The sequence below is a fragment of the Protobothrops mucrosquamatus genome, unplaced genomic scaffold (assembly GCF_001527695.2).
Source record: "Protobothrops mucrosquamatus isolate PMUCROS unplaced genomic scaffold, P.Mucros_1.0 scaffold76, whole genome shotgun sequence".
NCBI lineage: Eukaryota > Metazoa > Chordata > Lepidosauria > Squamata > Viperidae > Protobothrops > Protobothrops mucrosquamatus.
The window spans coordinates 284177-297266 of record NW_015386453.1 but is presented as its reverse complement, the minus strand read 5'-3'; the positions used below and the strand labels follow the sequence as shown (position 1 = coordinate 297266).

The window sequence follows — 13090 nt, the reverse complement described above, 5'->3', positions numbered from 1 at the left end:
AGTGATCCAAGCAACCTCCACTTCATTGCTGTGTGAAGGCCAGTTTTACTTCCAGTTTCCATCTGTAAAAACTGGGCAAGAAGACTAGCCTTTAATGTCCAAAAAGCATGCAGGCAGGTTGGAAATGACATCATTACCACTGCAAGACTCCCAGTTGAAGCCAGACTGGAGAACTCCACTGGAGGAGTGAATTTCTCTTTGCACAATGCCGGGTTAAGGATGAAGGTGCCTTTTCAAAGCTATGTCCCCACATGCACTTAAACACTGGATAAACTCACCCTGGCAACATTTTTTTTTTGCCCTACCTTCTTAATTCTACATTGTGTATAAGACAGATTTAAGACGTCTTTTGTTGTTCTGGTGATGAAAATATTTTTCCTTTACGATAACATTTTCCAAGGTCAGCCTCAGGATGCATAAAATCTAATTTGTGTCTTTGGAGGACTGGGTCAATTGCAGGGACCAGGGCTGGCAACCACAGGGAGAGCAAATTGGATGCTAGTATTTTCTGTCAACTCAAAGGTGGGTGATGAGAACTATATCAGGAAAAAGCCAAAAATATTTTACTACTGTACAATATTGCTTTCTGCCACATGGTGCCTCAATATACTTTTTCTTTCTTGTTTGCCAGATTTCAAGGACTTTTAAAATGATTTAAAGTACTATTTGAGATATCTTTGGCACTTTCTTCTTTTGATGAAAGATAAAAGTAATACTTTTTTTTATGAAAGAATGGCCTGAGAAGCAGGTGGGTGGGTGTGGGGGGATCTGTGAAGTACAAGGCTCTCAGCCAATCAGTGCATTACACAGACAGTTAAAGATGTTTCTCCTGAGGTCAGATAATAAAAAAAAGCATGGTGTGTATCCAGAGTTCAGTGAATTCTTTTGTAAAGTACATCCATCTGGATTTTGGTCTGCTTTGTTGTCTTTTCTGTGGATAAGAATGGAACTTAGTTGCCTTGCGTAGACCGGATCATCATTACCACCTTACGGAGGGAGTAGGCACCACCATGAAACTCTGCCCAGTAGACTCCGTCCTGATAGCGGCTTCGGTAGTGACCGCCCTTGTACCAGATGCCATTGAGATTGGAATGGGCACACATATTGTACCACCAACCGCCTTTCTGGTAATGGGCACAGTTCCCTAGGGAGAAAGAATAGGGGGAGAGGGGGAAGAGATCAGAACGTGAAACCATGAATTCAGATGCCATTAACTTTTGGTAACCTAGGGCAAAACTGGGCAGCCACTGGGTCACATGGAGTTTAGCTGATGTTCCTTGGCCTAATTGAAATGACTTTTGCAGATAACACATTTAGACATCAAGCAAATCCAGCAAATGGTATGAAAGGAGGGAGGGAGGGAGGGAGGGAGGGAGGAAGGAAGGAAGGAAGGAAATCACTGACTCTTGGGCCTGCCTTCCACTGGCTTCAGCCCAATCTAGTGTTAGCATTCAATGCAATCTCTCAAAAAATATTGAAAAAATATGGCGCTTCCTTGGCAGGAAAAAGGGTGCCCACAATTTCTTAAGACCTTCACAGGCTGCTGTCCACCCTTATCTTTAATATGAGTGCATAAGAAATTCCCTTACATTCATTCCAAGCAACCTTGGAAAATGGATATTTATGAATTTTTAACAAATATTGCAGGAAAGTTATGATCTGCTTTCTCTTTTAATTTGGAGCTTAATTAATGTGGTGCTGCATGTTTCTGTATATATTCATATACATTCACATATTATCCAAACTTTACACAATACCATATGCCAAAACTTGAGATAAATGTTATACTGCATTGAGAAAGTATCAGTTGATTAGATAAATTTGGGTAGCATTGGCTTAGCAAGTTTCTTGGACAGCAACGGTCTGCAGCTATGGCACTAATGCAAAAGTCATCCTCTCTCTCTCTCTCTCTCTCTCTCTCTCTCTCTCTCTCTCTCTCTCTCTCTCTCTCTCTCTCTCTCTCTCATGTTCACCAATGCAGTCAGTATAGGTTATCCTATACAAAACTGTACAACACAGTGATTATTTTTATCTTAGCAAATGCTTTGCTTAATGACCCACCTCCCAGTCCTAATTGGATTACTAAATGAGGACTACCTGTAGATAAATCAGATGATGTTTTATTGGTGCAGTGTGTTTCTCTCCAGTTTTGCTTTGTGTATCAAGCAGCATTTGGAATGAACATAACTTCCAATTATTGGAAGAAAAAAAAAAGAAACAGTTGGAACCAATTTTGCAATGGTGGAAGACAAATGAGAGAGAGAAAGATATTCAATTGAAATTGAAATCCTTTAAATGTCCAGTCTCCCTTCTAGAAATTTGAGGCAGAATTAAGCAAGTTTACTGCTGCTATAGAAATATTAATTTGCTTCCCACCTAAGCTCTCCTTTAATATCTTGTGAATCGCACATTCTAGATCAGGGGTGTCAAACCCGCCACGTCACGTGACATGTCGCAACATATCGCAACTTTTTCCCCATTGCCGGAGCTGGGCACGGTGGGCACGGTTTCGGCATGACGCATCCGGCCTAGAGGCCGGCAGTTTGACACCCCTGTTCTAGATTCTCAGTGTTCTTTAACGTAGCACAATTCTTACTCTTCCCACTGCTCAACAAAATGGGAAATAAGAGCCAACACTATGTTTTAAAGACAGAAGTAAAACCAATGGACATCACTGAAGCTAATATGATATATACCTTGGGCCAGAGTACAAGTCAACTGCTAAAATCATAAAACAGACAAGGATTTTCTTTTGCAGCCATTCTGCCCCAAATAGAAAATTCTGTTTAGGCAAGTGGAAAACCCAGTTTGTGCTGACTTGCTATTTCTTTCCCTCTTATTTTTTCCCCTATTGTGATTGATATAAATTACGTCAAAAAAATCTTCAAGAGGAAAAGACAGATTAGCTGCACAAGGCCTTTTGAGTCTTCTACCTGGAAATCTTTGATTTTCTGGAAATAAAAAAAATTAGTTTTGTCTCCTAAAATGAAAGTTTCTGCTGAGGCAGCATATCTAAGTAGATAATGCATTTTGCAGGAGAATAGAAACCTCCAAGTCTCCTTGATGTACATAAGACAACATATGGCCTTTATAAGTCAAAATATTTTAAACTGGCTGAAATTTGATTATAAACGTAATCATGGCTTTGGGACCAGTTTCATCTCTTTGTACATTTAACAATCTGGGCTTTTTTGAATTAAAGATATGGAAAACACATACATATACACATAGTGTGTTGTTTTGGAAAAATAAGCCAGCCCTTTAATCATTCTCTTCAGAGACAGAATAATTACCTTTCCCAATACTCTATCCTTATGGTCTGCATATGTTGATTTAGCTTAGGGATTAATGAGATGCAAAAGTTGCTTTCATTAGAAAAGAGGACTTTGGACCACTAAGCAACAGACCAGTTCTGTTTTTCTTTAGCCCAGGTAAGACGCTTCTGATGTTGTTTGTTGTTCAGGAGTGGCTTGACAAGAGGAATACGACATTTGCATCATTACATGCAAAGCAACATAGTTCAAGCCGTGATGTGTCATAAGTAAGATGATTATGGCTTACAGCTCATGAAAACCCCAAATCAGAAGCGTCTTACCTGGGCTAAAGAAAAACAGAACTGGTCTGTTGCTTAGTGGTCCAAAGTCCTCTTTTCTAATGAAAGCAACTTTTGCATCTCATTTGGGAACCAAGGACCCAGAGTCTGGAGGAAGAATGNCATGCCGCATTGAGGCAGTAATTGCTGCAAAAGGGGCCCAAACCAAGTACTGAGTACATATGCATGCTTATACTTTTCAGAGGTCCGATATTGTTCTATGTACAATCCTTGTTTTATTGATTGCATGTAATATTCTAATTTTCTGAGATTGTGGATTTGGGGTTTTTATGAGCTGTAAGCCATAATCATCACAGTTATGGCACATCACGGCTTGAACTATCTTGCTTTGCATGTAATGAGTCTATCTCATATATTAGGTTCACCTTTTAAGTTGCATTACTGAAATAAATGAACTTTTGCACGATATTCTAATTTTTTGAGTTTCACCTGTATGGCTAATGGAAGATTGTAATTTACAGTCTTCTGGCTTCTAGTCCATGTCCTTAAACATTACACCAAACTATTTTTTATCAATAGTCTTTCCTGCTCGTTTTTTGATGTGTCCTTCCAGCAGTTTCTGCCAGCAGTTATGCCCTCTTACCTGAGTAAGCGTCATGGTCTTGGTCAAGAGTGCTGAACTGTCGACCATTGTGCCAGGAGAGAGAGTCTCCAGCATTGCCTTGATATTTGCCCAGCCGTAGCCGATAGAAGTCACTCTTGGGCTCCAGAGCGAAGGTATTGTATTCAGCATATGCCTGTCGCCCACTCCAGTCTTCCATTAATATATGCAACATGTATGAACCCTGGTGGGTCAGCAAGTAAATGAATTCCAGGCCCAGCCAGTGCTCCCCTTCCAGGTTCCCAAAACCATTCTAAGAAAAACACAGCAGGCAAATGATTACCAGGTGTCATTGAGATGGATGACTCTCCCTAGAGTACTTCTGTGGTGGGAAATTACAAATTTCATTCACAGAACATGCACTCATACCATGCCAGGTGAATACCCAAAATAATCGGCCATCCAGACTCAACCCTATCTCCTTCCTTTGCAAAGAGATCATCTGGTATCTGTGGAACCGTTAGGACGCTTAAGAGAACAGCCCTGTATCCCTGGTATGCTACTAAGGCAAAATGTGTATTTTTTGGCTTAATGTATTTTGTGTACCATGATTTATAGCTTAACATTATGGAAGAATCCATCCATTATCGCTTTCTCAAGAACTAAAGTACAAACAATCTTAGGTTAGATAACCCAATTCCTTGTCAATGAGGATAAATATAAATTTATAACCATTTTTCTATAATGGTAACCAGGTCCCAAAGTATGTATGCCTGAGTTTTTTTGCTTTGGGGTTCGTGAATGCTACTTATAGCCACCCACTGAAGTTCAGTTTATGAACCTGGCTCCTAGCTTCATCATGTATGGCTCTTCATCCTCAGCCCTGCTGGGTGACTTCAGCTCTCTAATGCTAACTTCAGGTAAGCATGCATCCTGCAATTCTCTCCACCTAACTGTACCCACAATTTGGGTATCCTTCCTCCTCAGAGCTCCTCTTTTTGTGGGGGCACCACGAGCCACATCCTCCAACCTTGTAATCCTGCCAAGTGGTAAAGAAATTGACTGATCCATCCTGCCGCCGCTGGATGACCGTCCAACCACCTCCATCGTATTCCTGGTCACACCAAACCTGGATGATACCCTGAGCATGAGCGGGTTGTAGCATGATGATGCCACTGGATTGGCCATCCTGTTGAGCTGCTTGACAGTCAGACCAAGGCCCTGCACAGGAAACAAAATAAAGCTTATTCCAAAGTGACTGATGCTGTTGTGGCTTTTAGAAAAACACCACAATTTTGGTCTAAGGAACCACTGTTGATATTTTGCCTTGTGGTAAGCATGCCTTTAATCATAAACCACATTTTCCGTAGAAAGACTCAGACAGAGGGAATGTCTCTCCTGCACCAAGGGCCTCCTATATACTAGGAAGCCATGTTCTGGCATTTAGGTCCTTGTCAGTTTTGAAAGCCTACGAACAAATCACTGGTTTCTCTTAGAAAACACTGTTTGATGCTCAGCCAAGCTAGATCATCAGATCAAGGGCTTGGCTCTCCAAGATGAAAGGGATGGGAGGTAGTTTCAGTATAGACTACAATCTTTTTTTATTTTTTATTTGGTTCTGGTCAACAGATGCTTTATGGAAGAAGCAGGAGGCCCCATGAATAAGTAAGGGTGAATAGTATTGGGTGGGGAGAAGCTATAAGACCAACACTCTGCATTAAGAATATGAATACTTCTAAACTATAATGGGCTATTCATAGCGGTTTATAATTCTACTTCAACTTTCAAAACCAAACTAATAAATCTGAGGAATGGAACACCCTTTAGTTAGCAGTCTAAAGGTATACTAGGAATAGCATGAAGCACTTGCAGTTTATATTTTGGGCCAGGGGATAAAGCAGTGCAGAGAAAAGTGGCAAACTGTTTACAAGATAAAGAATTCTTGGGATGTCTATGCTTTGTCTGCATGAACATCCCAAGACTTGTACATATTAATCTGTATTTTACACAAAGAAGTAGCATTAAACTGTTCCAGGACTGATTTACTTCAAATTATAGGTGGAGTAATTGCATAGCTGAATAATTCCCTACATAAAATGAAACATAAATCATCATACCAATATCATATAGAAAAGTAACTCAGATTTCTCTCACCGATGGGTAAAGGAGCACTACGTCTTCCTCTTTGGAAATAACTTTACCTCCCCATCTGGGTGACCTAGGATCTGGTCACTTCCCATCATGGCAACAGACTGCTAAGCACAACTTTAGCTGTGTTTCTTGGCAGTTGTGTGCTCCCTCACCTGTAGATTTGGTGGGCCCAACAGCAGGGAGCAGCGGAGTGTCAGCCAGTGAAGAGGGAGCCTTGTCAGACCAGTACTGGGCAGTTGCTGTCTGGTCTCGCTGGATGTCATTGATGGTGTCAAAGTGGGCTCTGCTTTCATTAGAGGTGCTTGCAGGGTTGTGAGGTACCACTGGTGCCAAAGGTGGCTGTGTGAAGAGGAGGAGCAATCTCATCCAATAATCATATCCTCAGGGAGCAACATCCAATTTAAACAATCTGATCTGAGCTCTACAACTCTTCCTATGCTGGTTTTGGGGGGAGAATGTTTCCCCAGAAAATGGATGAGTCATGGATAAACCAGACTTGCTGTTGGCTGCCTATGATACAACCAGTTACAGAGAGCAAACCCAAATCTTTTCAATTTGTGGCGGGAAATGGGCTACATCTGTAGAAGCCCATCCTTCCCTTGCCTGGTGCTCTCCAGAACACATTTGGAAAGCATGAAATTGGCAAAAGCTATTTTGTGAAGAAACCAAAAGGTCCCAGCCTTAGAGCAATGCACTTGAAGAGAATTATGCCCCCATAGAATAGATGTGTATATTTATTTCTAAACAATAGTTAAGGAAATAGATGAAAGCAAGATGCTAGATCTGAAGTGTGGGGGAAGTGTTTTGCTCATCCCACCCTGGTGGTCTGAAAGCAGATTAACTTGGAATGCTGCAAATGTGGGTGGTGCAAATCACATGGCTTTCACCCTATGATTACTGTCACATGGGCTTCCTGTGAGTTCATAGGAGTTGATGGATAACACAGTGCAACGACTTCTTTGGATTTTTGGATGTGGGTAATTTATTAAGAAAATACATCAAGGCTAATTGCACCAGTTAGTTTAATCTTCCCCAGTTTAGCTCTGCAAGCAGAATTTACATTTAGCTATCTGCATTTCAGTGATGGTTCCAGTAATGCTGGCCAGTGTCCTCTCTCTGTCAATTCAGGAAAAGATTTCTGCCTTGGCTCTGACACGTCTTTCCTTCCATCTTCTTCAACCCCTCAAATTTGTTGTGTAGAAAAAGCTCCCCTGGGCATCCTTCTTTTTGGATCTTCAATGAGTGTAATGGTATTCATGGGTGGTTGGAGTCAAAATCAACAAGAATGGTGGCTGGTGCATTATAACGCAAACCCTGCCCCTTCTGAATGTGTACATGACACATGTGCAAAAGGTAGCAGCTTTAACTGTGATGCTCCATCTCCTATCTTGTTGATTTTGACACTACTAAAATTGCCAAGTAAAAACTTCCAGATGTCATCCAACAGCTCTCTTTATCAGTCTTCTTTGGAATTGTTCTCAGACACACAAGTCTGCAGTAATATAACACTGCCCACTTCAATTTGTTGATTAGCCTTGATTACACTTTATTAAAACAACAAATCTAGATAGTCTAGACCAGTGTTTCCCAACCTTGGGAAACCTTTCCCAATTTTAAGATGTGTGGACTTCAACTCCTGGAATTCCCCATGTTGCAAATTGAACTCTACAGGTTTAAATTTGTCAAGATTAAGAAATTCTGATCTAAATGCATCTTATTTTAGATTCTTCCAGCCATTACACTTCCTCCATCAAAGTTCTCCTAGTTCTTTCCAGAATTCTTTTTGGTATTCTAAAGTTCAAGACTGTTAAAAATAAAAGGAAGGAATATAAAGCTGATTTTTTTTTAATCAAAGTTAAAATAGATACGTTGTTAACCCTTAATGGATTTCACTGATATCAGGACTGAAATGATGCGATTTTATGGATTTGTTTATTTCCCATGATTTTAGAAAATTCCAGTTTCAAATAAATAAAAAAATCAGCTTCCATTTGTCCTCATAATCCTGAAACCAGGCTTCTTTCTACCCTGCCCACCCTCTTGTCCTCTTTCTGGTTCCTGAGTCCCAGTTCCCACTGGCCAGTACCTGTGGGGGCACCTCCTTGCCCGTTCTTCCTTGCTGGCAGTCTCTCTCTAGGCGGCTGATCAGGGCACTCTGATTGTTGACAAGGGCAGCCAAAGCATTGTACTTCCCCTCCAGTTGGCGATAACTGGCCGCCACCTGTGCGGCCTCAGCAGAAGCATTGGCTACACGCCATTCCAGCTGAGAGGTCTGCACTGGTCGTTCTCTTCGCTGAAGGATCTCATGAAGCAGCTGAGTATAGAGCTGGGTCACCCGGGCATTGACATTGCGGCTTTCCTTGCGTAATGCCTTGACCTCGCTCACCATGGCCCCGTCCACCTCCACCAGTCGCCGTAGTTCATCCATTTGGGCCTGCTGCCGGCTCAGCTGGACATGGAGCTCCTCCACCTCACTACGGTTGGGACCTGGAGGTTCAGGGGGAGGACGTACACTGCTCCAGCACACTGCTCCTGTGAACTTCTGCTGAGGCAAGATGAAGGTGTAGGTACATCTTGGTCCAGTGATTGGTTCAGGACCTGAGAGAATTGGCCTGGCCAGGCTCAGTAACAGCAGCACCAACACTGAGGACTGAGCCTCCATATTTGTGGGAAAAGAGCCAAAAGCCGCCAGCAGGGTGGATCAGAAACAAGTCCTCCTCTCGGAAGACCTACAAAGCAGAGGACGAACAGCTTCAAACCCAATAAGGCCTTAGCAACAAGGAATGCACAATGAAATAAGTAAAGCCACCTGTTTACACAAATGATACAAAACTTGCATTGGGCCTTCCCTTGGACTTTTTCATTATCATAACTCATGAGAGGAGAAAAGTTCACTTTGCATGTCAGCATTGGAGCCAACTGAAAACAAAACTGATATAAGTCTCACGTGTGAGATGGCTCAATGCCTCGGACATGTCTCTTCTACAAGTGAGAAGCAACCAAGACAGAAACCCTGAAGGGTGTTTCCATCTTACAAACTTCACGGTTGGCAAATAATCAGTTTAGATTTGGATTAACATTGCAGTGGGATTTGAGAGGGAAGGAGAGCAAGAGATAAACCCTGAACAGATGAGGTTCCTAGTTCCTGTGTAAACAGGGTGTCCACTCCCAGGCCTCTTGGGCAGTTCCATCTGGATTTTATCACTGCTTCTTTCACCCCCACCCCTTCTCCCTGTCCCTGTTCTCATGCTGGCTTTCAAGAGCAGAAGAAGAGATTAAAATAGCTGCGAGTATTTACTGTTAGCAGTGGGAGGGCTGGAACCAGCCAACTTGGCTATTTTCAGACAAGTTGGTAAAGAAAGGACAGAAAATCATTACACCGTCTGCAATCTCTGTCAGCCAGCTACTTTGCCAAAATAATTTCATTTCAAGCAATTCATTCCATTTTTTTCCCCAGATATGCCTTGCAAGAGATCAGATGCAAGCCAGCTACAGCTGTAATCCCATGCACTTGCCTTCTGAATTAAGACACATTTAATTAGCCATACATAGCACTGTACCATAAGAGCCAAAAGTATGTATTTGCATTTAATGTATGTCACCTTCAGCTTTTTTTAAGCATCAGCTGAGAAGGGGCTGATCACTATTTAGTTTATGTCTGACCTGAAACAGAATTTTAACATGCCTTAAGAAAAATACTTTCCCTGAAACCCACATGGGTAGTCTTTGACTTACAATTATTCATTTAGTGACTGTTTGAAGTTACAATGGCACTGAAAAAAGTGACTTACGACCGTTTTTCAGACTTACCACCATTGCAGCATCCCCATGGTCACGTGATCAAAATTCGGGCATTTGGCATGTTTTCATGACAGTTGCACTGTCCTGGGGTCATACGATCATCATCTGTAACCTTTCTAGCTGGCTCCCAATAAACGAAGTCAAAGTGGGAAGCCGATTCACTTAACAACTGCAGTGATTCACTTAACAACTGGGGCAAAAGGTCATATAATGGGGCAAAAACCCATTTAACAGCTGTCTTGCTTAGCAACTGAAATTTTGGGCTCAATTTTGGTGATATGTCGAGGACTACCAGTATTTGCTTAGAAGAAAATTGATCTATTTGGTGTCATTGACCAATATTCTTCCATCTAATATCAGATAAGGATTTTCCCCCTTCTTTCAAGATTGCAGCACAGGAGCAAAAGCATTGAATTCCCCCTAATACACCTCTTTTCTCTAGTCCCAATAAAATAATTGCATTTTCATGCAAATGCAATTATATTATTGCAATTGCATGAAAATATTATCTTATACATTAAAGAGGAAGGTACATTTAATATTACACCATTTAGTCTTAGGAACAATCTAGAGTAGCATTTCTTGAAATATGGTCCTGGGATCTCTGGGGGTCCTCATGACCTCTCAGAGGTCTGAGAAATCAAAATTATTTGCCAGCCTATCTTGAAAAATAATGAATATTAAAATCCCATCAAGCAAATGTGAGAAGCACTAGTGGTAGTGAATGTGTGAATTTTAACTTTTAATATCATAAACATCAATAAATGTAAGCCATACAATCAAAAGCTCTTTTTGGGATTTCCCATAGTTTTTAAAAGTGGGAAGGAGTCCTGAGAGAAGAAAGTTTAAGAAATGCTGTTCTAGACAATCTTTTCTTCTGCATTTGGCATGAGCTTCTGAACCAGCTGCCTCCAGATTTCCAAACTCCTAAACTCAACTTGAATGAAAAAAATCTGAGAATCAAAGTTTAATAGATATTTGTTTTGATATACTGTAAGGTACATCTGTGATTTCAACAAAATCCAGAAAAAAAGCACAGCATTAAGATGTAATGTATTAAAGGCAGCTTTAACGTGGAACTTAAAGAAAAGCTTAGCAAGGTTGGAAATCAGAACATTATAGTCTCAAGTCTCACCTTGATTCACCCATAGGCTGCAATCCTAAACATACTTACTAAATATGGCTGTATTTATTTCTAAGGAATGTAAATAAAATGGCATTGATCTGGCTTTATGGCTATAATAAATTGATAGAAGAGAATATTTGTTGGGTTGAACTTTGGGTTGTATGTATGTATGTATGTATGCATGTATGTATGTATATAAAATGAGAGCAAACCCCACTCCCTACTAGAACTCATGATGTTACCTAGTTTGGTAATGAAACATCTGCAAGAAAACAACCAAGCTCAAAGAGAAACAAGGACCTCACAAATTTGAACTGAATTGAAATTGCATTAAACTAATCAGATTTTGCTTCTTAGCCCCCACAGAGTGTGTATTGATAATGAGAAAACATTTTTAAAAGTTACACTATTCCTGCAAAAGCACATACAGAGTGTTATTTTCTTGGAACTGAACTTTTCCTTCTCCTTCCCAGATTTCACATAGGATGGCTTTACGTAAAGGTAGATCTTAAACAAAAGACAGTGTAGCGATGTGGTGAAAGGCAGCGGGTTTGAAACTAAGAGACTTTGAGTTCTAATCTGCCTTAGGCATGAAACCAGCTACATGATTTTTGGGCCAATCATTTTCTCTCAACCTGATGAAAAAGACAATGGAAAACTAATTACAGTATGTTATGATGCAACACCATCTTAAATAACATTCAGTACAAAACCTTTTTTTTAAAAATGCATAATAATGATAATGATAAAGAAGTCTGGACAGTGGATAGTACCTGGAGATAACAGAATATAAAAGAAAAAAATGAAGAAAACCCACAAAATTCAAAGACCTGCAAATAAAATGATTGTACCAATAGTAATAGGCGCCTTGGGTGCAATCCCAAAACAACTGGACCACCACTAGAACACCATCGGCATTGAGAAAATTGCCTTCAGTCAATTGCAAGTAAGGGTTACACAGTTTATATCCTGTGACAATACCCTTAACACCATCAAACATTCACATCTGCCTATCCCAGGTCCTTGGAAAGGACTCAATGGGTGGATAAAAATGTCAAATCCATTCTGAACATCTAGCTGACTTCTGCGATGAATCATAATACAAGTAGTCCTCTATTTACAATAGTTCCCTTAGTGACCGTTCAAAGTTACAACACTGAAAAAAGTGACTTATGACCATTTTTCACACTTATGACAGTTGCATCATCCCCATGGTTACGTGATCAAAATTCAGACAGTTGGCAACTGACTCATATCTATGACAGTTGCACTGTTCCAGCATCAAGCGATCACCTTTTGCCACTTTCTGAAAAGCAAAGTCAATGGGGAAACCAGATTCATTTAACAACCATGTTACTAATTTAGCAACTATAGTGATTCACTTAACAAAGGTGGCAAGAAAAGTCATAAAATGGGGCAAAACTTGCTTAACAAATTTCTCGCTTGCAACATAAATTTTGGGCTCAATTGTGATCATAAGTTGAGGACTACCTTTAAATCTGCACATTGACAAAATTTCCATCTATCAATTGATTTTACATAGATAATATGCTGACACATTACAATATCTTAGATTCTTGGAAAGAATTTGATGAATATTGGCAGCTGTGACTTCACATTGTTATGAACAGATAATAATAATTTATTACATATGTCTGCCTTCCATTATGCATGTGAGATATTCTCTTTCACATATTTATAAAATGAACTGACCAAACTCTAAATTGCTGCCCATGGGAAATTTATTTTATTTCACTATTCTACTAGCAAGTTGTTTTCAGCTCTAGCAATCATATAGATTTTTTTTGCTGTTCAATACCTCAGTGGTTCTCAACCTTTTCTTTATCACAGACCCCCT

The 13090-nt window shown here is 40.4% G+C and overlaps 1 protein-coding gene across 1 annotated transcript; it reads right to left on the bottom strand.

Annotated features, from left to right (window-relative positions):
• Window positions 1–68: 68 nt before the first annotated feature.
• On the bottom strand, window positions 69–8967 carry LOC107284227 (angiopoietin-related protein 2). The gene is made up of 5 exons (XM_015812254.1): window positions 8392–8967; window positions 6458–6644; window positions 5185–5375; window positions 4197–4467; window positions 69–1144 (listed from the first exon to the last, which is right to left on the bottom strand). Exons 1-5 carry the CDS (start codon window positions 8965–8967, stop codon window positions 951–953), a joined length of 1419 nt encoding a protein of 472 aa, XP_015667740.1. The 3' UTR covers window positions 69–950.
• Between the last annotated feature and the right edge of the window lie 4123 nt (window positions 8968–13090).